The following is a 26,616-nucleotide window of genomic DNA, read 5'->3' as shown; positions in this document are numbered from 1 at the left end:
GTACACTCATCCCCCCTCCCCCTCCAAATGCCTTCAACGCTTATTCCCCTCCGATGCTGACGGTGGATCATGGAGACTAGCACATATGCTGCAGGCCCGGATGTACTGTCTACTCTGGCTGTCTCTCACCCTTTACCCATCCCTGTTGCTTGTCATGTGTTTCTTTGGTGTATTAAGAGTTTTTTCATGTGCTATGTGCAGAGGTGTTTTTTCCTCTTCTCAAACTGATCTCCCTGTTGAAGCTCAGTCTGGGGGGAGTATTTTTTTCTCCTTATCTTTCCTCATGTTGTGCTTTTTCCATGTTATACCTCTCTGACCTGTCTTCCACATGTGATGTTTGTGTAGTGTATGTATGGTCGGAAGGGTAAGACGGCGCTGGCACGGCTGGCAGCCTTAACCCAATTTCCCTCGGGATGAATAAAGTATGATCAATCAATCAATCAATCAATCAATCAATCAATCAATCAATCAATAGACCAGTGTCCTGTAACAATAACAGATTGTTAAAATAGGTGTGTCTGGAAAAATTCAAAATAAACAGAAGTGGCAGTTCTTTGCATGCTGAAAAAGCTCTGACTGCAAATTTAAATTTTATATGTGCCAGTGGCCAGGTAAAGAACATTTAGTGGCTCGGGGTGTGGATGGATTTGAATATAGAATACCGTCTCTTAATTCTATCCCAGTGACAAAACAATCCACAATCACTGTTTCCACATCATGCAATAGTAAGGATCGTTCACACAAATAAGATGCGAACCAGTCCAAAGCAGACCCAGATATACCCACCCAGTGTGTCAGCCTATTGAGCAAACTATGATGTGCATTGGCAGAGGTCAGATCCAACATTAGCAAAACAGAGCATTCTCCTGCATCACATCTCATCAGGATGTCACTGGAGTCTCTAACAAGTGCAGTTTCAGTAGAGTGAGCTCTATGAAAGCCAGATTGGAGAAATGTGTGTGCTTTGCATTAATGACATCTTATTCAAATGTCATGTGCATCCCTGGCCACAAGACAATCATTTAGTGGTTGTAGGCGTGGAGATATTTGTCTATTGAGAGGTGTCACACACATAATAACCTCATGCCCGGTATTTGGTGTCGTGCTCAAACTTCATCAAGCATTTAAAAAATCCAGTTATTTTCATGGTGAAGAGAAATCCCCTCACAACAGCCAACCAAGTGAACAACACTCTCCGGGAGTTAGATGTTTCGATATTCAAGTCTACCATAAAGAAAAGACTGCAGGAAAGTGCATACAGAAGGTTCACTACAAGGTGCAAGCCACTCATAAGCCTCAAGAATAGAAAGCCTAGATTATTTAAATAAGACCCAGCACAGTTCTGGAAAAACATTCTTTGGACAAATGAAACCAAGAGCAATGGCAAGAAAAAAGTATGGAGAAGGTGTGGAACAGCTCAAGATCCAAAGCATACCTTTACATCGGTTGTAAAACACGGCGGAGGCAGTGTCATTGCTTAGGCGTACATGGCTGTCATTGGCCCTGGGACGCTAGTGTTTATGGATGATGTGACACAGGTCAAAAGGAGCCAAATTAATTCTGATGTGTTCAGAGACAATGTAGTCACATTGACTGGGCGGTGTTTCATAATACAGATGGACAATTCATCACGGTACTGGGTCTGGGACCCAGTGTTTTGCATATTTTAGTTTTATTCTTGGATTATTGTATGTTCTCAGTGTTTCTTGCTTTATTTTGAAAGAGTTTGGTGCATCTTTGTCATTGTGTTTAGGTTCACTTTCCCTGTGACGTCATTAGGTTCATTTGTGTCAGCTGTTTCCTCGTGTGTTTCCAGTTCCCCTGATTACCCCTTGTGTGTATTTAGTCTGTGTGTTTTTGCCCACTCATTGTCAGTTATTGTCTGTTATGCCAAACCATAGTCTCATCATAGCTTTTATAGTTTTGTCAGAGTTTCATAGTTGTCATAGCCTATTCTCAGTTTAGTAGTGGTTTCTGATTTTACCTTAGTGTTATTGTTGTTTTTTTCATCAGCCCAAATAAAGGCTCGCTTTTGGTTTAAGTTGAGTTCTGTCTCCTACAGTATCTGCTCTTGTGTCCTTTGCAAAATACACAGGCGCATCCCGCTGTGGCACAATGACCCAAAACATGAAGCCAAAGCAACCCAGGAGTTTATTAAAGCAAAGAAGTGGAATATTCTTGAATGGTTTGCTATGCATTTCAAAAAAATAATGCTCAACTCTTTATGTCATCTATCTGAAGTTAATATTGTAATGTAATATCATAGTACACAACAAGAAGCACACTAAAACTTCCTAAACTAAACTAATCCAGCTGGTATTACTGATAGTTATGTTGGTTCCATGTACCGAGATGATAATTAGCAACATAAACTATCTCTGAGGAGATACAGTACATTAAAAACACTAAAACATCAATGAGCCATTGAAACTTCAACAGTTACTTCATGAGTGCCTCTTCATATCGTGATTTTGTCCACATCTACAAACTTTCTATTCACTTGACTCCCTATCCTGAATCTTTTTTCTTTTTTTTCTTTTTTTTGCTACAACATGACAGTTTTCCTACTTTGTGCAGAAACAGCAGAGGAAGAACCAGACGGCTGGGTACACTCAACCAAACTGCTGATTCCATCAAAACGCACAATTCTTTCAATGAAAAATATTGCAATACAAACGAAATAATCACCCCAGCAAATCTCAGCACGAGCACTCCTGTTATCACCATGATCATCCGGAAAGCCTTGAGCTTTGATTGATCAACATGCTCCTTGTTGTGGCCCACATCCCCTGGTCTTGGGCGATTCAGAACAAGAAGAACAGATAGGCAGCAAAAAACAACAACAACCATGCAGATAACCAAGTAGGACAAAATTATGATATTTAAAAATTGAGGCCCAGCAAAGACATAAATTCCCAACCATGCAAAACACTGCAGCCAAGCACAAACAGCACAGATGTTTCTAATCCTGACACCATGTGATTCTTGTAGACGCATATAGGTGATGGGGTGAACAACAGCCAGGTAGCGCTCCAGGCAGGTCAGGACATGAAACAAAGTCTCTACAGGAAGAGGCATGTTAAACATAAGAATCCCAACATACATCATTATTATGTTATTGGTGTAACCACCCACGGTGTAGAAGATCGATCCAAAAGCTCCAAAACTCTCCACCCACATCATGTTGTAGGTGAAGAAGTTGGAGTTGGTCATTGTTGTCCCTGTATGTGCAGATTTCTGACACCACTGTTGGAAGCCCATGTAGAGGATGAAGATGTAGAGTGGAAGGAAGAGGAGGATGGTCATGGAGGTGTAGATGGTAAAGACTGTTGAATTCTGGCATATTGAGTCAAACGAGTTAACGGAGGAATTTAAGGATGAGAGAGAGGAGGAAATGTTGATGAACATGACCTATGGAAGACAGCAAAAAAAGAAAAATAGTAAATAATTTCATGTTTTGTGAAAGCTAAAACATGCTGTAAGTTATTCAATACGGTTGCAGTGATGAAGTTTTTAACAGAGTCTCACAAAATATATTTGTGCTTCTGCAAGAAAAACTCTTGAATAGATTTCTTTTAAGTCTATTAGCTGCTCCCCTTAGTGGTCGCCACAGCTGATAATCTGCCTCCATCTCATCCTATCACCAGTATCCTCCTCTGTTTTCCCAACCTTCTGTGTGCCCTGCATTACATCCATGAATCTTTTATTTAGTCTTTCCCTTTTCCTCCTGCCTGACAGCTCCACATTCGACATTATCCATTACTCCTCCTCTGCGAATGTCCGGACTGTCTCAGCCTTGCCTCTCTAACTTTACCTCCAACCTTAACTGTCCCTCTGATATATTCTTTTCTAATCTTATCCATCCTTGTCACCCCCAACAAAAATCTCACCTCCAGCTCAGCTTCATGTCTTTTTGTTAGTGCATTATCTCCACAACATGCATCATAGGAGATCTCACTATGATATTGTAAATCTTCCATTTCGCTATTGCTACCATCCTTTTGTCACAACACAAATCCCCCCGGACACTTGTCTCCACCTACTCCACCCTGTCTGCACTCTCTTGTGTACTGTCCATTGCTGTGAATTGTATTTAGGTATTTGCAGGTAACTCCTTTAAGTTCACAATGTCAGCTTTACTGTTAAACCTCTGTCACTTATTCACGCATGTATTCTTTCGTGCTTGTACTAACAGTCATTCTTCTTCTTTTCAGAACTCCCTACCCTCACCATAGATCACAATATCATCTGCAAATATTATTCTTAGTAGGACTAATATTTTGTCCTATTTGACATATGTCAACCAGTCCATCACCACGGTACACATGAAGGGGCTCAGAGCTGATCCCTCATGTAACCCCACATGATTACATGAGGTTGGAGGGACAGACGGGTATGATTAAGCTAACGAGGCTTCTCCATTCTTATAGTGAGGTCGGAGACAAGAGATGGGAGAGTATGCAGGCAGCTGGAAAGCTGGTGGATGAGTGTGCAGAATCAGGAAATCGTACATGAGTGCAAAATCAATAAAAACCATTAAGCAACAGCAAAAACAGTGTGTTGGGTCATGGTCCTTTAAAGCTATATTGTTGCTCACTGATTGTCACCTTTCTTCTTAGTTCTTACCTAGCTTCTGAAACTCTTAAAAACTGGTACCAGGCATTCTTCCATTCTTCAGTCATCCTCTCACAATATTCTGGTTAAAAAGCCCAGTCTCTCCTAGATGTTTCCAAACTTTCTTAGGTATGTCACCTGGAGCAACTGCCCCCAATTTTTATATTTTGTGTACAGTGGCAGCCCTCAGTTCCTTCCTCTGCATTTTCATTTCCACCTCCACCCTCTGTCATTTTCTTAATTCACAAGTTCATCAAAGTATGTAGTATACTTATCTTTAAGTACTCATGTCTACTTTCTTCATTTCCCTGGCTATTCTAATTTTACATTGTTAACCTCTTCCTTTAAATACTTTCCTGTAAAATCTCATCCCAAGTCTCCATGTTCTGTTTCCTTTATCCAGCGGATAAACCAGAGACCTTCTTGGCAGTTTTCCTTACAACTTCAGCTGCACTTTCCCAGACATCTGGTAACTCTTCCTACCACCCAGACCATGAACTCCTAAAACATTCTTCCGACTTCAACTTCCACCATTTGTTACTTCCCCCTACCATCACTCACTTTCTTCTATAGCATTATAGTATACCGTGATACTATAATACTATTATTATAATAGTGAATAAAGTTGTCACTGCAATTAATGTCTTAACATCCTTCAGGTCATTAGCAACCCAAGTCTAGGCAAAGCTTAGGCTTTGGTTTTAGCTAATGTCCACATTTTGGTTATAAGAAATATTCCCTTTTATGAATTACTTTTTGTAAGAGCTCTTAACAGAAAAACTGTAAGGCCAAAATCTCTAATACTTTACATCGAAGGTAAGATCGTTTACTTTTTGAAAATTGCCTGTTAGTATATGGCTGAAACAAAACCCATCCCTAGCTCCACACAAGTCACCAGAAATTTGGTAACTGTTTTTCAAAAGGTTAAATGGAATATTAGAATTAATATTAGACGTTCTGAATACCTTAAAACAGTCAAACCTTATCTGTAGTCTACTTATTTCTTCTTAATATATGAAGATGTGTCCGTTTCCTGTTTCTTCAAACTGTCATATACCGGTGTCCTGTCCAAATATATGTTGAAGTGTGTGCGTGTGTGTGTGTGTGTGTGTGTGTGTGTGTGTGTGTGTGAAAATGAAATAAAAAGGGGGTTCTTTGCATGTTACAAAACCATGAATGACCTCTAATTCAAATGTGGTACGTGCCATATTATCATTTAGTGGTTCCAGGTGCATCCAAGATTACATCATCAAGAGCAATGCAAACTGCGGCATCAAGTGGTGTCTAGTACATGGCCAGAGTTGTGTTCTCTCGCGTGACAAATTATGCTTTTCTGTCTGGAAATCCAGTAGACAAGTCTGGGGTTTTTCAGGAGTTGGGCTCATCCCTAAGGGAACTCTTAATACTTGAGCATACGAAAACATGCCCCCATCTTTGTGGGAACAGTTTGGCCCCTTATGTTCCACCATGACTGTGGATGAGTGCACAAAACACAAAGCACAGTCCATAAAGACATGGATGAGCAAGTTTGGTGTGGACAAACTTCACTGGCACAGTCCTGACCTCTGCCTGTTAGAAAACCTTTGGGATTAATATGGGTGGAGAATGCAAGCAAGGCAATTTTCCAAATGGCCTGACTCAAAAACACACTTCTGGAAGAACGGTTTAAAAAAAAATTATAATCAGACTCCTAAACCTTGTGAAAAGCCTTCCCAGAAGACTTGAAACTGTTATAGCTGCAATGGATGGATTGACATCTGTGGCAGGTATGAAGCATGACGCAACCACGATTCAGCATTCAGTGACTTTTTATTTTATTCAACTCGGTTGCTGTTACAAAATCAATAGCTGCAGCTCCTCTGCTGCCAGCCGCAGACATCATCACCAACAACAACATGACAGGACCCAGTTCAGTCTTTTAACCTGGCAAGGCGTGATTGCAGATGCCTGTGGTGTAGCATAACATGAGCAGCATGGAAGATGATAGGAAGACAGCATCTGCAGACTGTTCAAGTTTCTTTTAAGTGTTCTTTATTTTCTGGCGTCGCCTCTCAACAATTGTTTCACAAAACATAAGAACCTGTGAGTCAAAATCTCACCTGCTTTATATAGAATTACACTCACACCTGGATCTCATTAACCTCTACCATTGGGAAAACAGGGTAGACTAAATAACACAGTCTAGACAAAGAAACAGGAATAAAATCATTTTCCCACTTAACAAACTCATTCACCCAACTAAACAGTTTGAAAAGTCAATCTCTTCACCTAATCTGACTCATGGGGTTATTTTAAATTAAATACACAATTTTACACAAAAGAAACAACCCTTCATTTGGTTACACCCAATTGACATGATCAATGACATCATATCCTATAAAATCAGGAAGTACTGGGGCGGCCCTTCCCACATACCTGTTTTACACATAGGACCTGCTCAAAGGAACACACAATGGTAAGTATAACCAAACTACATAAACAAATGAAAGATTCAAATCAATTAATGATGAAGTGACATTTAGCTTTAAGTACATTTGCACAGATGAAATGAATATAACCAATGCTACCACAAACAGACCCGGGATAGTATGTAGAGCCAAGGCTACATGTGCTGTGTTTACATTAAAGCATTATGATAGACTATAGGATAACAGAACACAAAATAACAATATATGCAAGTGACAAATGGCAAATGAATTCTGTCCTAGCCACTTTGTCACAATGCCCTGCAGGTGCATTCACCTACGCTGCAGCGGCACCGCCGACCACACCCCGCCACAACGTCATACTAAACTTTATGAATTAAGCACAGTATTTAGCTCTAGTTCACGTTAAGCATGTGAAGGCAGGACAGTGAATACTGCTGGACATATGTTTTTTCTTTCGTTGTGGTACTTATCTGCTAGCAATCATACATTTTTCCTCGTCCAATAAACTATTTATCTAGACATCATCACATGACATGTAATTTTTATTAAGATTAATATATATCGTTCACACTGATTGAAATAAATCAAAAACAAGGATGTCACGGGATTTTTGTTAGTTTTCCTTTAGTTTCCATGTATACATAATACATGGAAACTAAACTCCTTTGTGGATTGTTTTGGAGGTTTAAATTTATCCTGATATCGCAAATGGCAACATGTCTATCACGGCCACAATATTAATAAATAATTATTAAAATCTGCATTTCATTTGAAGAGTGTAGACCACCGTATGGATACAACCAACATAATAAAATGTCCAGTGGCCTACTAAATGCGTTTTGGCAAAGTGTAAAAATTGAAGTGACATAATTATGAGCATCAATCAGTCTTTCAAAAAAATGCACTGATATTTTTGCATTAACAAATACATCAGTGACCTTGGCCCAAGTTATGGACAAGTCATCCCATTTGTCCTCAGACTTTGATTCCTCTACAGAATGCATCAAAATATTTGTGGAAACTCTTATTTCACTACCAGACTGTGTTCCAGTTCAGTAGCATTCCATCCTGACTGTATACAGTGTGGGAAAACTGCTTTGTCTTCCCGAATTGCCTGATACTTTGCCAGAACTCCTTTGAGACTAAGGCTGTGTCCCAATTCAGGGTCTGCACGCTTGAAGTACGCACACTACTACTACCAAAAAGGACAATCACAGAAGAAATTTACCCCAAGTTAAAAGCAAAAGGTAGAAAGTGAATGCAGAAAATTTCAGACACGGTGGGAGAGTGAATATTTCTTCAAAGAATTAAAGAGGACATGTGTCTGTTTGATCTGCACTGAAACTGTGGCAGTTATGAAAGAGTATAATGTACGACATCATTATGAAACCAAACATCAGGCCTATGCATCCTACACTGGTGCTGAGCCAGAGCAGAAATTAAAGCAAAGGGTAGCTATCCTGCAGGGTCAGCAACAGTATTGTTTTCGTGCTCAAAAGGTCCAGGAAAAGGCTCCAATAGCAGCTATGAGGTCGCCCAACTCATCGCAAGACATGGCAAGCCTTTTTCAGATGGAGACCTCATAAAACGCTGCCTCGTTAAAGTCACCGAAATAATGTGCCCGAAAAAAGTGCAGGACTTCAACAACGTCAGCATGTCCAGAAATACAGTTGTGCGACGCACTGAAGACTGTCAGCCAACATTAAACTGCAACTGTCTGATAAAGCTGTGCATGCGATGAGAGCACCGATGCCACAGACACCGCACAGCTGCTATTTTTTTGCGGGGAGTGGACGAGAGCACGAGCACTTTAGGTGAGTAAAAAATATATTCCACAGTACCCGTGTGTTAATGTGCAGGTACACGTGCTTCAAATATCAATAATGCGCATCAATTCTGTCACTACCCTGCTTTTGCGCACCACTTTCTTATATGCGTTTTTCTTGTTAACACACAGAGTACACACCGCTGTGCACAGCGCACGCACACTTAAAGTCAGCTGATCTCATCTGATGCAGATCTGCTCCTTGATCAAGTGACATTTGTCCGGATTTTTGGCACGAGTGGCGATCAGCACCGCGGCTGGATGGCCCAATTTACATACCCAGCGCAGCTGATACTCACCAGAATAATTTACTAAAATTATGTGCACTCCTGTTATTAAGTCCAGTTCAGTCTGTTAATGTTGATAACCGTTTCAAACGAACGTTAATATGTGTGTTGCTAAGTCTAAGAACTTAAATAACAAGCTTGAAATGTACCCGTCCCATTTTCCCCTTTATTGTTTTTTCTCTGTGCTGTAAATCTTCTGTCCAAGAAGAAATCTGCTGCTGTTCTGAGAATGAGCTACCAAAGCTTTTTCTGAATAAATCAATAAAGATCCATTTATGGAAAGCTGTGATGAAGGCAGTTTTGTCTTTAATTATATTCAACAATATAACATATTCGACCACTTTGAAGTGATTTTTCTAACTTTAATACACTAATTTTTAGTAAGTGGCCCAGCCCCTCCTATATTTTTATGTATGTGGCCCTCAGTGAAAAAAGTTTGGACACCCCTGCCTTATGGGGACCTGATATGTCTAATATGCTGCTGAGAATACCCCAGAAGAAGCGTATAGTATAGCTTTTATTTTGGAAAGAGCAATTTCTCTGTAATAAACTCTCTTTTCCAAAGATGAGTGATTTCTCGATAAGATTTTATTTATTATTTTGTTGTTTCAACAACATTAAAATTAAAAACTGCACTTTTGAGTTAAAATATGTATTTATAATTTTAATAAATTCAAATTCGGGATCATTAGTGGTTTTGAAACATGCAAAGAACTAGCTCTTTTATTTATTTTGCATATCTTTCTCAAACTACTATTTATCAACATGTGTTCTGATTGGACACCAGGAGATAGTTGATATCTGTCAGCTATCTCCTGAGCCCTACAAGCTTACCAACCCCAAACGGAGACGCCTCCTTCTGCTTAATGGCTTCCTTCACCACCATCTTGTTCAGGGATTACCAACATGATAAATGGCACCAGTCATACTGCAGCCCCACCTTTGTGCAACCTACAGTGTCTTAGTGCAACATGAACACTACTAAGGTTAGTAGGGGACCTGAAGGTTAGAAGTTCGATCAAACACTGCTGGTTCTGGTTGCAGCAGGATGATTATGTTAGTTTAAATGAGTCAACATCCCCGAGTCATTCTAACTACCAGAAGCCTCAAAGCACAAGCCGAGGGGGCGGTGTGGCAGCAATTTTTCACACCAGCCTATCAGCGAAAGACCAAGACAGACTTTTAATTAATTTGAAAGCCTGATCCTTTTTGTCTGATTTCTCAGACTTTTTATCTGATTTAGTGCTCAGCTCAGATAAAATAATTATTGTGGGTGATTTTAACATCCATGTAGATGCTAAAATTGACAGCACCACCCACCACTTTAAATACACTCTAGATCTGGTTTTAACGTATGGCATAGAAACTGAACATTTAACAGTATTTCCTGAAAACCCTCTGCTGTCTGATCATTTCCTGATAACATTTAATTTTACAATAATTGATTACACAGCAGTGGAGAGTAGACTTCATCACAGCAGATGTCTTTCTGAAAGTGCTCTAACTAAATTTAAGAATATAATCCACCCACTGTTATCATCCTCAGTGCCCTGTACCAAGCAGCTACCTGAACGCTACCCCAACAGAGGTCAATTATCTTGTTAATAATTTAACCTCCTCATGACGTACGACTCTGGATACTGTTTGCTCCGGTGAAAAACATAATCGACCAGAAGAAGTCATTTTTAGGCAAGGCAAGGCAAGGCAAATTTATTTATGTAGCACAATTCAACAACAAGGTGATTCAAAGTGCTTTACAGAGACATTAAAAACAAAATAGATAAAAAGCATGATTTAAAATTGATTAAGACAAGCAAACAAACAAACAAACAAACAAAACAGTAGATAAAATCAGTAGTTAAAATGTAAGTTTTGGAATTTAAGCTTAAAAGTGTGGATTTGGTGCTTTATTCAAAAGCAGCAGAGAATAGGTGGGTCTTCAACCTGGATTTAAATAAACTGAGTGTTTCAGCTGATCTGAGGCTTTCTGGGAGTTTGTTCCAGATATATGGAGCATAAAAGCTGAATGCAGCTTCTCCGTGTCTGGTTCTGACTCTGGGAACTGATAAAAGACTGGATCCAGATGACCTGAGAGATCTGGAAGGTTCATACTGGGTCAGGAGGTCACTGATGTATTTTGGTCCTAAACCATTCAGAGCTTTATAGACCAGCATCAGAACTTTAAAGTCTATCCTCTGACGGACAGGCAGCCAGTGTAAAGACCTCAGAGCTGGACTGATGTGGTCCACTTTTTTGGTCTTAGTGAGGACTCGAGCAGCAGAGTTCTGAATGAGCTGTAGTTGTCTGACTGATTTTTTAGGTAGACCTGTAAAGATGCTGTTACAGTAATCAAGCCTACTGAAAATGAATGCATGGACTAGTTTTTCCCGGTCCTGTTGAGACATCAGATCTTTTATCCTTGAAATATTCTTGAGGTGATAGTAAGCTGATTTTGTTATTGTCTTAATGTGTTTTTCTAAGTTTAGGTCTGCATCCATCACTACACCCAAATTTCTCGCCTGGTTTGTGGTTTTTAGGTGTATAGATTGAAGTTCTCTGGTGACCTGTAATCGTTTTTCTTTGGCACCAAAGACTATTACTTCAGTTTTGTTTTTGTTTAGCTGGAGAAAATTGTGGCACAGCCAGTCATTAATTTCCTCAATGCATTTACCAAGAGCCTGTACAGGGCCTCGGTCTCCTGGTGACATTGTGATATATATCTGTGTGTCATCTGCATAGCTGTGATAGTTTATTTTGTTGTTCTTTATAATCTGTGCCAGTGGGAGCATGTAAATGTTAAACAGAAGGGGTCCCAGGATGGAACCTTGGGGAACTCCGCATGTGATACTTGTCTGCTCAGATGTGAAGTTACCTATTGATACAAAGTATTTCCTGTTTTCTAAGTATGTTTTGAACCAGTTTAGTACAGTTCCTGAAAGACCTGCCCAGGTTAAGTGTATTGTGATAGATAAATATTAAAGTTCACAAAAATCACTCCTGTTGTTATAAAGGGAGACTCTAACCACCACGCCATAAACATCCGTCAAACCTGAAACAAGTTTCCACCTAAGCCTCTGAGAATCATGTGATTGATGCACCACAACTTGATGGTCCTGAAACAGAAATCATGATATTGTAGCACACAACACAGGGGTATAAAATAAGCTGTATGGGTGACTGTAATGTAGGTCGTCCCAATATGCAAAACACCAGCAGTGACCTAATGGATAGTTTTGAATGTTATGTTATAGATCTTAGATAACCATGTGCATATTCTTCTTTCTGCTTCAGCTGCACTGAAAACAACACTTGTTGGCATTAAAGGAAGCTGCTCACTGAGCTACAGGAGGACTCAGGTGAGTGGCAGTATTTGGAATATTAAATCTTCATGAGTTTGATTAGTTTCTCTCACTGAGCTTATCCTGAGTTGGTCTCCAATTAATATTTTAATTTACTCATCAAAGTACCATGTGGTGCAAAGCCAGCCATGCCTCATTTATATTTCTGATCCAATTTTGCTTACAAGGAGTCAAATTTTACTGTTTGGGTGGTGAAAAAAATATCTGTCCAGGCTTTCTGAAGATCCTTGAAAGTTTTTCTCTGCACCTTGGCTGCTTTTTTCACTCATGCTCAGTCGAGTCCTTGTACCTGACCATTTTCAAAAGAACATTTTATTTCTTTATTAAACCCCTTAATATTGACCTATAAATTCACTTCAAGTAAATATGACACAATTACAACAAAGCTTGGCAAACTTTTAATTGTGTTGAAGAATAAAACTGGTATCAATTACCAAATATTGATTTTCAAGCTTATTAGAATGGTGCAAAAATGTGTTTCCACATTTCAATAAATGGCTATATCCAGAAACCATTTTCCTCAGAATCCTTCTGACGAAGGATTAAATTAAGGGTGATGTAAAAATTATGCACAGTATCGTATTAATAAAATGTTGTATATATTATTTACATCATGACTGAGATGATTATGATTCAGTTTAACTGAATTCTGGTACTTTAATTATAAGCCCATGTTGCAGCTACAAATAAATATTAATTTAATTACACTTTTTGGGTCAGAATGTATTTTATATCACATAGTTTTGATGATTCAAATGAGTATTGTAGGAGTATAACATTTATCCATCCATGCATCCATTTTCCGTTGCTTTTCCCAGACATGCCCAGAACACCTCCCCTTGTAGGGCCCCTTAATCAGATGTCCACTAACTAAATGATAAAACAGCAAATACCAGATTTAAATTAGGGGTCATTAGTGGTTTTGTAAGATACAAAGAACTCCCTGCCATATTTATTTTTCATATATTCCATGCATACGTATTCGCTAACCATGTGTTCTGACAGGAGACCAATCTGTCACAGTCTGGACAAACAGGAAAGTGGTATACCTTCATTTATTAGGAAGAAATAAGATGACTAACTATAAGGTTTGGTTTATTTAATGTATTCAAGGCATGTTATATTATTTTGAATATGCTTCTTAACCTGTTATGATAGCAGACCATCAGCATGAAAATAAAGGCACAAAACAGAAGTGCAGCTCAAAAAAATATTGTAACAGGGGGAAAAACATATAACATTCAGTGCTGTTGTAAAGTTTGCAATGCATGCACTAAGTGTTGGATCTGAAGTATGCATCATCGAGAGAGTTTCTGCTATACACAGACTGCTAAATCATAAAACAGTATGTTTCACATTCAAATTAGGGATCATTAGTGGTTTTTAAATGTGCACAGAACAAGCTCTTTTATTTTACATATGTACACTATTCATCAACATGTGTTCTGATAAGACACCAGCTTGAGACAGTCTGGACAAACAGCAAAGCGACACGCCTTCATTTATTAAGAAGTAAGAAGAACACACTTAAGGTTTGACTCTTTTAAAGCATGTAAGATTATTTCTAATACATTACAACCTAGGAACCTACATAGAGCTACAAACAGGTTTTGTTTTATCTACATGCTAAAAGGCAAATTAAACATAACTTGAAAATATTACTGTCTTACTGTATGACATTTTCAAAAGGTGGTTGCTTGGGTTTAGTGCGAGCAATGGCATGCAACTTCTACAGCTGGTCTAATGTCCATCACTGGTCACCAATTCTCTCAACTCCTGTAGCAGAGCCATAAGCTTCTCCAAGATCTTGCCCATATGCGTTCAATAAACACAGTCTGAGTACTCACAGCCCTGCCCATCATGTATCATGTCAGCCAGCCTTATGGGATTTTGAACAGCTGTAGCCGCTTCTTGTTCTTCAATAAGCCAGCTCTGATCTGCCAGAACTCTGTTATCATGGTTCCGAATTGTAGAGTTAGACGAGACTAGTCAAAGACATAGAGGCTAAGCAGGAAAGATAAGGGAGGGAGAGGGTGAAAGAGGCATCCGCCTCCACCATGAGCCAGACTTTTTTAAGTTGCCATACAATGTTCCAATGAAAATAGACTGAGTTCTGCATTTTTCTGTCCACATTTCTTTTTCAAATCGACTCAATATATTTTTGTTTACATCCACGCATTTCAGAGTTCTTTGACCCTCACAATTTCCTACCCACATAGCAAAATTGGTATGGCCCGGATCTGGCCCACACAATGTGCTTACACATGGCCCACATACCGCAAAGAATGACGGCCCTTTGGTGGACCAGATCAGGTCTGCCAAAGGTAGTCCACAAATGGGCCAGCACAAGGCCAGTTGCAGACACACTGCTGGCCCTCTGCTGGCCCAGAACAGTTTCAGCTCTGGCCCCAGATGTCAGCCTAATGTGTAACTTAATTAAGCCATGTAATAACATGACAAAACTCTGTTCAGACAGTGAATGGACTGATTCATATATAGTGCTTTTCTACCCTCCCAGATTACTCAAAGTGCTCTATACAACATGCCACAGTCACACATTTCCTCTTAACTGAGTATTTCCTAACTACATTCCTACACATTCACACTCTCAACATGCAGACTAGAGAAGCCAGGGATTGAACCACTAACCTTCCAATCAATAGGTGACCTGCTCTACCACCTGAGCTACAGCCACCCAGTGACAAACATGAGTAAACCCTCACTAGGTTTTGGATAAAGTGTAAACTCACAAACCTGTCAAACCTGCATTTGAAACGTTGGCTACCATAGCAGTATAGTATTGCAACATGGCAGTTGGGTCTTCTAACTAGATAAGATAAGATAAGATAAGATAAGATAAGATAAGATAAAACTTTATTAATCCCTCGGGTGGGTTCCTCTGGGAAATTCGGTTTCCAATAGCACAGCACCGACAGGAATTACGGAACGTGAGCAGAATATTATATATATACACATATATAAATACAGAGACATATATAAATAAAATATACGAAAGGGATAAATATAATAAATAGGAATAAGAATACGAGGGAATTGCACATTTCAAGTATTGAAGTCTATTGCACCGTTGACTAGGGATGGGTATCGTTTAGGTTTTATCCGATACCAGTACCAAACCGGTACTTTTGAAACGGTGCCGGTGCTTAAACGGTGCTCAAACCGGTGCTTAAAGAATGGAGAACACAAAATTGGTCCAAAAACCTCTCATGTTCAGCTGTTTTTTTTGTAAAAAGATAACAATGTTAGCCTTTTCTGCAGCTATAGGGCATATATGGTCTCACTCTTGGCTGGAGTGCTTAAACAATGGAAAAAACACAAACTTTGTCCAAAAACCTCTCATGTTTAGCTGGTTTCCACTTTTTCTTTGGTCATTTTAGCCTTTTTGGCCAGGGTGAAGGGAGTATCTGCCATCAAACAAGAAGACAGCCGCATGTAACTACGACGGTGTTTGCTAGTTCACCTTACATGCATTAATGTAATAATGTGGTTAGCCTACTCAACGTAAATTACACACGAACAACATTAAGCTACTCACGCAGAGAAGAACGTCTGCTGCTGCCATCATCATCCGTCATCATTTCTGCTACACTGGCAGGGCTAGGGGCCAGGACTCTCCTCTTCGGGTTTTTGGGGGATGTTGCTAACTCCGGGTCCGATAACAGGCACCACACCCACAGTAGATGTGCTCGGTGTGAGGTCTTGCAGCAAGCTATCAAATACGGTGCATTTCTCGGCTTTTGAAAAAACGCTATGCGTCGCCAGGTGTTTCATTAGATTTGAGGAATTACCTCCTTTGCACAGCATCACCTTAAAGCACTTGTTGCAGGCTGCTGAGTTTGCATCTTTTGCTGTGAAGTACAGCCAGACTTTTGATCGCTTCACCTTGGGCATTTTTAATCTGTAGCTCTGCTCTAAAAGAACGTACGTACCTGGCCCCGCCTACTACGCTTGCACAGGTAAAATGATTGGCTAGAATCCAAACTGTATGACATCTCAGGAAAAAAAAGCACCAAAATAAAGCACCGAAATGTGCGCTGCTTTTCGGTCTGGTTACTACCGTTTATGTCAGAACGATACCGGTACCCATCCCTACTGTTGACTATTAACAAAAAGTATTGCAAAGTGAAGTGAAGAGGCACTACAGCTTAGTTGTTCCCCCCTCCTTTGTCCTCCTGTTTCCCCTCCCTTTCCCCTCCAGTGAGGAGTTAAACAGTTTGATGGCATGTGGGACAAAGGAGTTTTTAAGTCTGTTGGTTCTTGTCTTTGGGAGAAGCAACCTGTCACTGAACAGACTCCTCTGGTTGTTTATGGCTGTGTGCAGAGGATGCAGAGGATGTCCAGCATTGTCCATAATGTCCAGGAGTTTTTTTAGTGTCCTTTTCTCTGCCACTGACACCAGAGTGTCCAGCTTCATGCCGACCACAGAGCCAGCCTTCCTGATCAGTTTTTCCAACCTGGATAAGTCTTTCTTTGCTGTGCTGCTCCCCCAGCACACCACAGCAAAGAAAAGTACTTGTGCAACCACCGACTGGTAAAACAGCCTCAGGAGCTTCCTGCAGATGTTAAAAGACCTCAGCCTCCTGAGGAAGTACAGTCGGCTTTGGGCTTTTTTATACAGGTGCTCTGTGTTGCATGACCAGTCCAGTTTGTTGACCACCCACAGCCCGAGGTACTTGTACTTGTTGACCACCTCCACCTCCTCTCCCTCTATCTGAACCGGCAGTGGACCTGCTCTGGACCTCCTGAAGTCCACAACCAGTTCCTTGGTCTTTGAGGTGTTGAGTTGCAGGTGGTTTGTGTGACTCCATGTGACGAAGTTCCTCACCAGACTTCTGTACTCCTCTTCCTGATCATCCCAGATATACCCCATGATGGCTGTGTCGTCTGTGTAGGAAAATAGGAACATAAATAGTGCATCATTGCCAGACCTGGCCCACATCTGGTTGACATACACTCTGCCATAACAACCGTCAGTCAGAAGTGCCAGCTTGATGCCAGATCCGGGCCAGGCCTGTTTTCTATGAGACTGGGCCACATAAACCAAACCACAATCGAGTCAGATGTGGCATGCCATCACATAGACAGTGCCATCTATGCCAGGCCTGGCCCATATGTGGATGACATACGTCTTATCATGCCAGAAGTCAGCCAGCAGTGCCGGCTTGATACCAGATCCGGGCCAGACCAGCTTGCTATGTGGGTAATAGCTGAAATTTTTCCAGAATTACTTCAAGGCTGACCGAAATTCTTTTCCATTGCCTCATGCAAGTGTTTGCTTCAGTTATTGCCAGAACTTCACTGTACTTGGCTCGAAGGAATCTGTCAGCTATCTCCAGAGTCCTAAAAGCGTATCAAGCACACTGCAGCCGTTGTGCAGCCACAGTGTCCTAGTGCCACATACCATACCACCTTTATTTATAAAGCACTTTAAAATAAACCAGCATTCGCAAAGTGACGTACATATATAAATAATAATAATAATAATTAAATAAACTCAAACATGTAAAAAACAAATTGAGAAAATAGAAAAAAAGAGTCAGCCTCTCAAAATGTGCCAAAAGCTTGAGGAAATAAACATTTTGAATAAGAAGACTCTTTAACTCGGAAGGAGAAGAGGCCTGCCTAATGTGCAAGGGCAGATCATTCCACAACTTTGGAGCAGCTATAGCGAAAGCAGAGTCACCTCTAAATTTATGCTTGGCTTTTGGCACTGAAGGGTGCGCACAGGTATATATGGCTGTAGAATAGCTCAAAGAGGCAGGGAGGGGGTCAGGCCATTTAGACATTTAAAAACAAATGAAATTTTTTTTTAAAAAGGATTCTAAAATGTACAGACAGACAGTGAAGGGAAATTAAAAAAGGGTTAATGTGCTCAGACCTTTTTATGCCAGTTAAATGATGACTGCAGCACTTTGTTCAACCTGCAGAAGCCTAATGGACACATTACTAACCCCACAATAAAGGGTGTTACACTAATCCAGCCTAGATGTAACAAAGGCATGGATTACCATCTCAAATAGCTGATTTGATAAAATAGGATTTTATCAAGTCAGCACAATGCACTGACAAGAACATAGTATTGATGAGGGTTTTTTGTAGAATGAATAATTTGAAAGGATCAGTTACAAACAAGAACATCGTCAGCGTAAGTGATATAGTGCATGTTGAAACTCCTGAAAAGTATTAAATTATTAAATATATTTATTTTTACTATCTTCAACAGACCATGTTCATCAACTCTTCCTCACCTCTCACTGATGATCCTCCGTTCTCAGACTCCAGCTCTTTAAATTTAAACTCCTCCACCTCATCTGAATGTCCCATAGCAGGGATGGCCCTTTTCACAAGTTTCACCATCACAAACACCTTCTTCCTCTTTCCGCTCTACATCTTCATATTCTACATGGGTTTTCAGCGTTGGAGGCATTGGCACAATGCACCTGCAGGGATGACAATGAGCCATTCTGACTTTTTCACATACAACATGATTATTGTGGAGTTGTTTGTTGTTTTCAGATCAGTTATCTGTACTGTGGGCACTTTTACCAATAGCATAATAATTAATTCTACTGGGAGGTACTTATTTGAAAACAGTTTTCCTGGACAGACTGTGTTTCACATGCTGACCTGTGTGGAGCGATATCTGGCTGTTGTTCACCCCATCACCTACATGCGTCTACGGGAAACACACGGGGTCAAGATTAGAAACATCATCACTGTGTGTGTTTGGGTGCAGAACATTGGATGGTACGGGATAATTCAGTCTGTTAATGAATCAGTCAAACTACAACTAGCATTTTCAGGTGTCTGCTTAGTTGTCGTTATTTTCTGCTGTTTGTCTGTTCTCCATGTTCTGATTCGCCCAGGGCCGGGGGAGCTGCGTGAGAAAAAGGAAAGGATTGATCAGGCAAAGCAACGAGCTTTCCACATGATCGTGGTCATAATGGGAGCACTGCTGCTGAAATGTGCTGGCATTCTGATTTGTTCTGGCATAGAACAATTTTCATGGGTGGACCTAAAAGTTTTATGTGTGATGTGGGAAGGAACAAACTTGCTATCTGTCCCCAGCAGTCTGTTTCTTCCTCTGCTGTTTCTGCAAAGAGCAAAAAAACTGTTATGTTGTGCATCCTGAATCAGGGTAGAATCAGAGGAATCAGGACCTTAGGGATGTGAAAATGGAGTGCTTGGATTGAAACTATTAAAACTTTATGAATTAAAACAAGTCTAGAAGACTTTTGTATACTAATGCTTATGATTTCAAATGTCAAAACTGGAGTGAATCTCATGTTGATAATGTGTCTCCTCAGACAGTGCCACCTTATGTTAATTAATGTAATTCTTGCACTGCACAGACTTTTAAAGCATTGAAGGGTGTCAGGGTTCCTGGGTCAGTGACCCAGTGTTTTCTGTTTTTTCAGATTCAGCTCATTTTGTCACTCGTTCTCATTTCCTGTTGTTCTGTTCCTGTCGCTTCTATGTATCATTAGTTCTATAATGTTCAGCTGTTCATTCACCTGTTTCCAATCAGTTATTATTCAGCCGGTGTATTTAAGTCCTCAGTTTCATCCTGGTCATTGTCATTGATGTTGTTCTTGTCGTGTGTTCAGTTCAGCCAGCCAGCTTGTCTTCCGTCGTCCCTGTTTCCAATAAAACCTCCTCATTCTGCACCAAGAGTCCTGCGTGTGGGTCATCTCTTCCTCACCTCCGCACACGAACCCTGACAGAATGACACGACCCGTGCCACGAAGACACGTTTTTGGCCCAGCGGACTCAGATCTGTTCGAGCGACAGGAGGCAGCGCTCTCCATTTGGGCGGAGGAGCTTAAGGAGAAACAGCGGCTCTTCGCAGAGCGAGAGGACGTCTTCAGGGGGACTCTCCTGGCTCAGGCTGATAATTTTTCTCAGATCACTATTTCTTCACCTACCTGTCAGCCTGTTCCGGTTTCATCAGCCCAGGCCACTGTTAAAAGTAATCATGCACCTAAACCTGTCAGTATCACTCACCCAGTCATTATTTCCACCACTATCAGTCAGCCAACACCCACACCTGTGCCAGCTCCCAGGACGAGGGCAGCTGTGATCCAGTCCACTTCTGCACCCGTTCCTGTTCCTCGGGTAGGGGTGACTGGTGTCCAGCTACCTCCCGTGCCTGTCCCAGCGCCCATGGTGAGGGCAGCCAGGGTCCAACCTGAACCCCCTAGAGACTCAGCTGAGGCTCTCCAGCCGCTGACCTCTCGCTCTGAACGCTTGGAAGAGCTAACCTGTCCACCTAGTCCACCACCTCATCCATCTCCTAACCCAGCTTTCCGGGCCCTAGCTCAGTCCCTAGTTAGGCTAGCTGATCTGTTCCCAGCTCAAGCACCAGATTTGCTAGCACAGGCTGCAGCACTGTCACCATCTTTAGCTCTACCAGTAGCTTCGCCAACCTCTGCTCATCCATTAGCCTCCCCAGTCCAGTCAGTTCATTCGCCTGCTGTTCAGCTTTCAGTCCAGTCAGTCCAGTTACCTGCAGCTCAGTCTCCTGTTCTCCAGTCAGTCCAGTCTCCTCTTGCTCCCCAGTCAGTCCAGTCTCCTCTTGCTCCCCAGTCAGTCCAGTCTCCTCCTGCTCCCCAGTCAGTCCAGTCTCCTCCTGTTCCCCAGTCAGTCCAGTCTGTCGCCCAGTCTCCTGTAGTACAGTCAGTCCAGTCTCCTCCTGCCCAGTCAGTTCAGTCTCCTGTTCCCCAGTCAGTCCAGTCTCCTCCTGCTCCCCAGTCAGTCCAGTCTCCTCCTGTTCCCCAGTCAGTCCAGTCTGTCGCCCAGTCTCCTGTAGTACAGTCAGTCCAGTCTGTAGCTCAGTCACCCGTTGCCCAATCTCCTATCCAGTCTCTGGCCCAGTCACTCATTCATCCTCCTATTCAGTTCCCTGACCTGCAGCCACAGCATTCAGTGCCAGCTGTGAGCTCTCCTGCTTTTTAGCCAGAGGTTTCCGCACCTGCTGGCCCTCCGCCGGCTACCACGCCGTCGTCTGCGGCCGCTGCTCCGCCTCCGTCGGCTCCGACGCCGTCGCCTGCAGCTGCCGCTCCACCACCTACTCCTCGTCCACGTCGGATTCGGTGTCAGTGGCCACCTTCCAGGCTGCTGACTGGACCTCGTCGCCGGTGTTGTCGACCCCGGACCTGCTCAGTCGCCGCCACTGCCTTCCACGTGGTTGACCTCCAGACCTGCTCAGTAGTCGCCACTGCCTTCCGCATGGTCAGCCTCCGGTCTGCTCAGTCACTTCAGCCGCTGGCCACGCGGCCGCCCACCAGAACTGTTTCGGCTCAGCTGCTGGCCACGCGGCCGCCCACCGGAACTGTGCCTGTGTGGGTCATCTCTTCCTCACCTCCGCACAGGAGCCCTGACAAAGGGTAATTAGTAAAAACTGAAGTGGGCAATATTTAATGTCAAAGCACAGCAACACAAAGAAAAGCCTCTGTGGAGTATCCAAATGAAGTTAGAAATAAAGACCTGAAATAAGTTTCTATGTGAGCCTCTTAGAATCAGCTGACTCATGCTCCTTACACTCTCTTTCCTCAAGTCATGAAAATATAACATCACAACAATGTGTCTGGTCAGTAAACTATGTGGCTGACTGCAATGTAGATGTCCAATCCTAATATGCAAAACACCAGCTGTACCTAGTGGATCGTTTTAAATAATATGTACTTGATGTTAAATGAGTGCATGTGGATTATTATTTCTGGCTCAGCTGCACTGATAACACTTGTCGGCTTTAAAGGAAGCTGTCCGCTGAGGAACAAGAGGACAAAGGTGAGTGACAGAATGTTTAAATACAATCTTTATGAATTTGATTAGAATATTTTTACTTTAAAAAGATAATCTTAGTCAGTCTATAATCAGTAATTATTGTTCAAAAACTGCAGGGTATAAGTCTTGAACCATCCCTCGTTCTTTAAATTGCAGCTTTCTTTTTTTAAGTAGCCAAACTTAATGTTTTATATTTATAGTTCTCCAAACACTTCGAGGGTTTTGGAAAGCCTTTCAGAGTTTTTTTTTATTTAGACACTGGTGGCTTTTTCTTTTATTTCTGAGTATTTCTTGTACCTGACAATTAAAATAAAGTCAGGTGACTAATATCACCTTTATCAAACCACTTTTGCAAAGGGACACACACTTTTGTTATTATAGAACTTCTGTACTAAAGGGTTTACACTCACTCCTCCTGTGTATCTAGTTATACATCCCTGAGTCTGAGCACCTGAAAGGAAAGAGAACAGAGCAGTCGAGTAAGATTATTTTCTGAGTTAAGGACATTTAGCTGCTATAGATACAGGAAACATAAATTGACTTGGTAGTGTGTAATAAACTAGTTCAGGGGTGGGCAATCTCAGTCCACGAGGGCCGGTGTCCCTGCAGGTTTTAGATGTGTCCTCGAACCAACACAGCTGATTTAAATGGCTAAATTAGCTCCTCAACATGTCCTGAAGTTCTCCAGAGGCCTGGTAACGAACTAATCATGTGATTCAGGTGTGTTGACCCAAGGTGAGATCTAAAACCTGCAGGGACACCGGCCCTCGTGGACTGAGATTGCCCACCCCTGAACTAGTTATTTGATTTAATTTATTATAGATAAATATGCTGGGATAAAATTAATGTTAGTCCTGATTAAAACTCAAAATTTAGGAAACCTTTTTCTTAAAGTAAGAGACCACCAGCATGAAAACAACAGGCACAAACCTGCAGCTTAAAAAGTATTGTACAACATGCATTGCATTCTCTAAATGTTGGCTCTGGAGTATGCGCCATTATGACATTTTGTGTTAAACAGAGACTGCTCCACACCTGGAGGTGGTAAATCATAAAACAGTATGTGGCACATTCAAATTAGGGATCATTAGTGGTTTTGAAACATGCAAAGAACTCCCTCTTTCATTTTGTTTTTACAGATATTCCTCACACAACTATTCATCAACATGTGTTCTGATAAGACACCTTGAGACAGTCTGGACAAAGAGCACAGTGACACATCCTCCTTTATTAAGAAGAAATAAGAAAAATATACATAAGGTTTGACTCTTTTTTTTAGGGTTTTGGTTTAGCTAAATGCTAAAAGACAATTATTATTTTTTTTTTTTTAAGAAGGTTTTACTATTTCAAAAGGGGAACATTTTCAAAAGTAACAGGACAATGTGGACTTCAGCTAAAACCAAAGCCAAAGATTAGCCATAACTTGAGTTGCCATGACCTGATGGATGTTAAATGCTTAATTATACTGACTAATTTCTTTAATTAGATTAAATTCTTTAATTAAAGAAATGTCTCTTAACTTACGCCAATGATGAGCAATTTTGCTTCTGTAATTATACCATTTTTAACTATTGACCATTCATTATTTCTTCAAACTAGCTTAGTATTTGCTTTATTATATTATATTCAAAAATTGTCAAGTTCCAAAACCATTGCAGAGTTCTGGTAATACTCTCATACCTACAGAGACATTTTATGGTATGGTAACTTAAAGCCAGTGAAATTCTATAAGACTGATGATTTTAATTTTTTTTTTAAAGTCAGTAAATATAGCATTTTGACATCCACATAGCTTTACTAAAGAATTCACCAATATATTCTTTGACCTTCATATTTCATAATAGCTGAAAATTTACTAGAGTTGCTTCAAGGCTGACCGAAAGTCTTCTTCCATGGCTTCATGCAATTGTTGGCTTCAGTTATTGCCAGAGCCACACTCCAGTTAGCCTGCCAGTACCTGTCAGCTATCTCCACAGTCCTACAAGCTTACCAAGCCCAGGAGCACTCATTTTTTTATCTTGATGGCTTTTGTCACCACCATCTGGTTCAGAGATTAAACACAGGACAAAAGAAACCAATCACAAGCTCTGTGCACCACAGCTTTGTGCAGCCTACGGTGTCCTAGTGCCACATTAACACCCTTATGATGTTTGTTATGGAATCAGCACAGAAGTTCAATAACAGAACAACACTCAGTTTCAGTTCAGGCAGACCATTCCTCCTGACCAGGCTTCTCCAGGTCTCATTGCCCTCTGACTGTGGCACTCAGGGGTGGAAGCCTTGGCAATCCAATCCCCATGAATTTCATTTTGCTTTTCTGGTAAACTGGGCTGTGAAGTTTTAAAATGAACTGCAAACACTTGGTGAGTGTCTTTTGAAGTGGGTTTAATAACATATGGCAATATGGAGAAACGCTCTGGTCAAACACCAAAGTAGTCTCTGAAGATGGTCACGGTTCGCTGTCTTATATGCATTGACCAAACTCATAGACAAAGAAAATTCCTCAACACATCACTCGTGTTGAGGCCATTTAGAGATTTAAAAACAAACAAAAGAAATCTTTAAAAGGATTCTAAAATGTACAGACAGCCAGTGAAGGGAAATTGTCAGCACGAAGCACTGACAAGAACATAGTATTGATGAGTTTTTTTGCAGAATGAATAATTTGAAAGGATCAGTTACAAACAAGAACATCGTCAGCGTAAGTGATATAGTACATGTTGAAACTCCTGAAAAGTATTAAATTATTAAATATATTTATTTTTACTGCCTTCAACAGACCATGTTCATCAACTCTTCCTCAGCTCTCAGTGATCCTGTCTCAGTCTCCAGCTATTTAAACTTTAACTCCTCCAGATCATTCGAATGTCCCATAGTCGGTTATGTCATTTTCACCAGTTTCACCATCATAAACATCTTCTTCCTCTTTCCACTCTGCATCTTCATATTCTACATGGGCTTTCAGCATTGGAGGCATCGGCGCAATGCACCTACAGGGACGACAATGAGCCACTCTGACTTTTTCACATACAACATGATTATTGTGGAGATGTTTGGTGTTTTGGGATCAGTTCTCTACACTGTGGGCACTTTTACCATTAACACGAGAGTTCTTTCTACTGGGAGGTACTTATTTGAAAACAGTTTTCCTGGACAGACTGTGTTTCACATGCTGACCTGTGTGGAGCGATATCTGGCTGTTGTTCACCCCATCACCTACATGCGTCTACGGGAAACACACGGGCTCAAGATTAGAAAAATCAGCACTGTGTGTGTTTGGGTGCAGAATGTTGGATGGTACGGGATAATATGGTCTGCTGAGGATTCAGTAAAAGTACTGCTACTACTAGCATATTCAGGTATGTGCTTATTTGTCATTATTTTCTGCTGTTTGTCTGTTCTCCATGTTTTGTTTCGCTCAGGGCCACAGGAGTTGCGACGGATTGATCAGTCAAAGCAACGAGCTTTCTACATGATCGTGGTCATAATGGGAGCACTGCTGCTGAAATTTGCTGGGATCCTAATTTGTTCCATCGCAGACCAGTTATCATTGGTGGAAAAGACAGATTTATGTGTTGCGTGGAATGTAGTAAACCTGCTATCTGTCCCCAGCAGTCTGGTTCTTCCTCTGCTGTTTCTGCACAGAGCAAAAAAACTATGTTATGTGAAGTAAACTGGATCAGGATAGAGTCAGAGGACTCAAGAGTTTATGGATGTTGAAAAAAATGGAGTGGTGGGATTTTAAAATATTGAAACCTTATGAGTTATGACAAGTTATGAGTTTATGAGTTTGTATACTCATTGAGTAACTAATTAAGGGTTTCGGTTTCAACTTTCAAAACTGAAATTTGTGAATTTCACATTGGTAATGTGTCTGCTCAGAGGATCCTGGCTTATGTTCATAAATAGAATTTTTGCACTTTAGAGATGTTAAACATAGAAGGGGGTGTTTTATTTGTTGATCAGTCACTGTCAGTAAGATTAGGGTAGTTTAATTAAAGATTTGAAATATCAGCTAAATACTTCCTTGGTCTTGTTTGTGCTGCTATATCACACTATCACATTAACTGTGGATATATGAAACAAAAAGCCATGCATTATTGCCTTGTAATTCATGCAAAGCAAAGCAACACAATTTTTACTTCCAATTCAAGGTAAGAGACAAAAAGCACTGTCAAAAGAAAGTGAGTCAGAGCTATCTTAACTCTGAAATTAGATGTTTATTTACTTGTGTGATTTCAGTTCAATTCAATTGTATTTATATCGGTCAAATCACAACAACCATTGCCGTAAAG

The 26,616-nt window shown here is 40.9% G+C and overlaps 2 protein-coding genes across 2 annotated transcripts in view; one reads left to right on the top strand and one right to left on the bottom strand.

The window, feature by feature from the left end:
• Positions 1-25,135, bottom strand: part of LOC102075544 (uncharacterized) — a 60,768-nt gene extending 35,633 nt beyond the window's left edge. Inside the window, exon 1 of the mRNA XM_019360257.2 lies at positions 25,103-25,135. The gene's annotated coding sequence lies outside the window, so the exon portion shown is untranslated. The remainder of the gene's footprint in view (positions 1-25,102) is intronic.
• Positions 7,032-21,925, top strand: LOC112845981 (proline-rich protein 36-like). The gene is made up of 4 exons (XM_025905149.1): positions 7,032-7,069; positions 12,447-12,511; positions 19,402-21,343; positions 21,491-21,925. Exons 3-4 carry the CDS (start codon positions 20,261-20,263, stop codon positions 21,923-21,925), a joined length of 1,518 nt encoding a protein of 505 aa, XP_025760934.1. The 5' UTR covers positions 7,032-7,069; positions 12,447-12,511; positions 19,402-20,260.
• Positions 25,136-26,616: the final 1,481 nt, after the last annotated feature.

The sequence above is a fragment of the Oreochromis niloticus genome, linkage group LG3, assembly GCF_001858045.2.
Source record: "Oreochromis niloticus isolate F11D_XX linkage group LG3, O_niloticus_UMD_NMBU, whole genome shotgun sequence".
NCBI classification, from domain to species: Eukaryota; Metazoa; Chordata; class Actinopteri; order Cichliformes; family Cichlidae; genus Oreochromis; species Oreochromis niloticus.
This window is presented reverse-complemented; position numbering and strand designations above follow the sequence as displayed.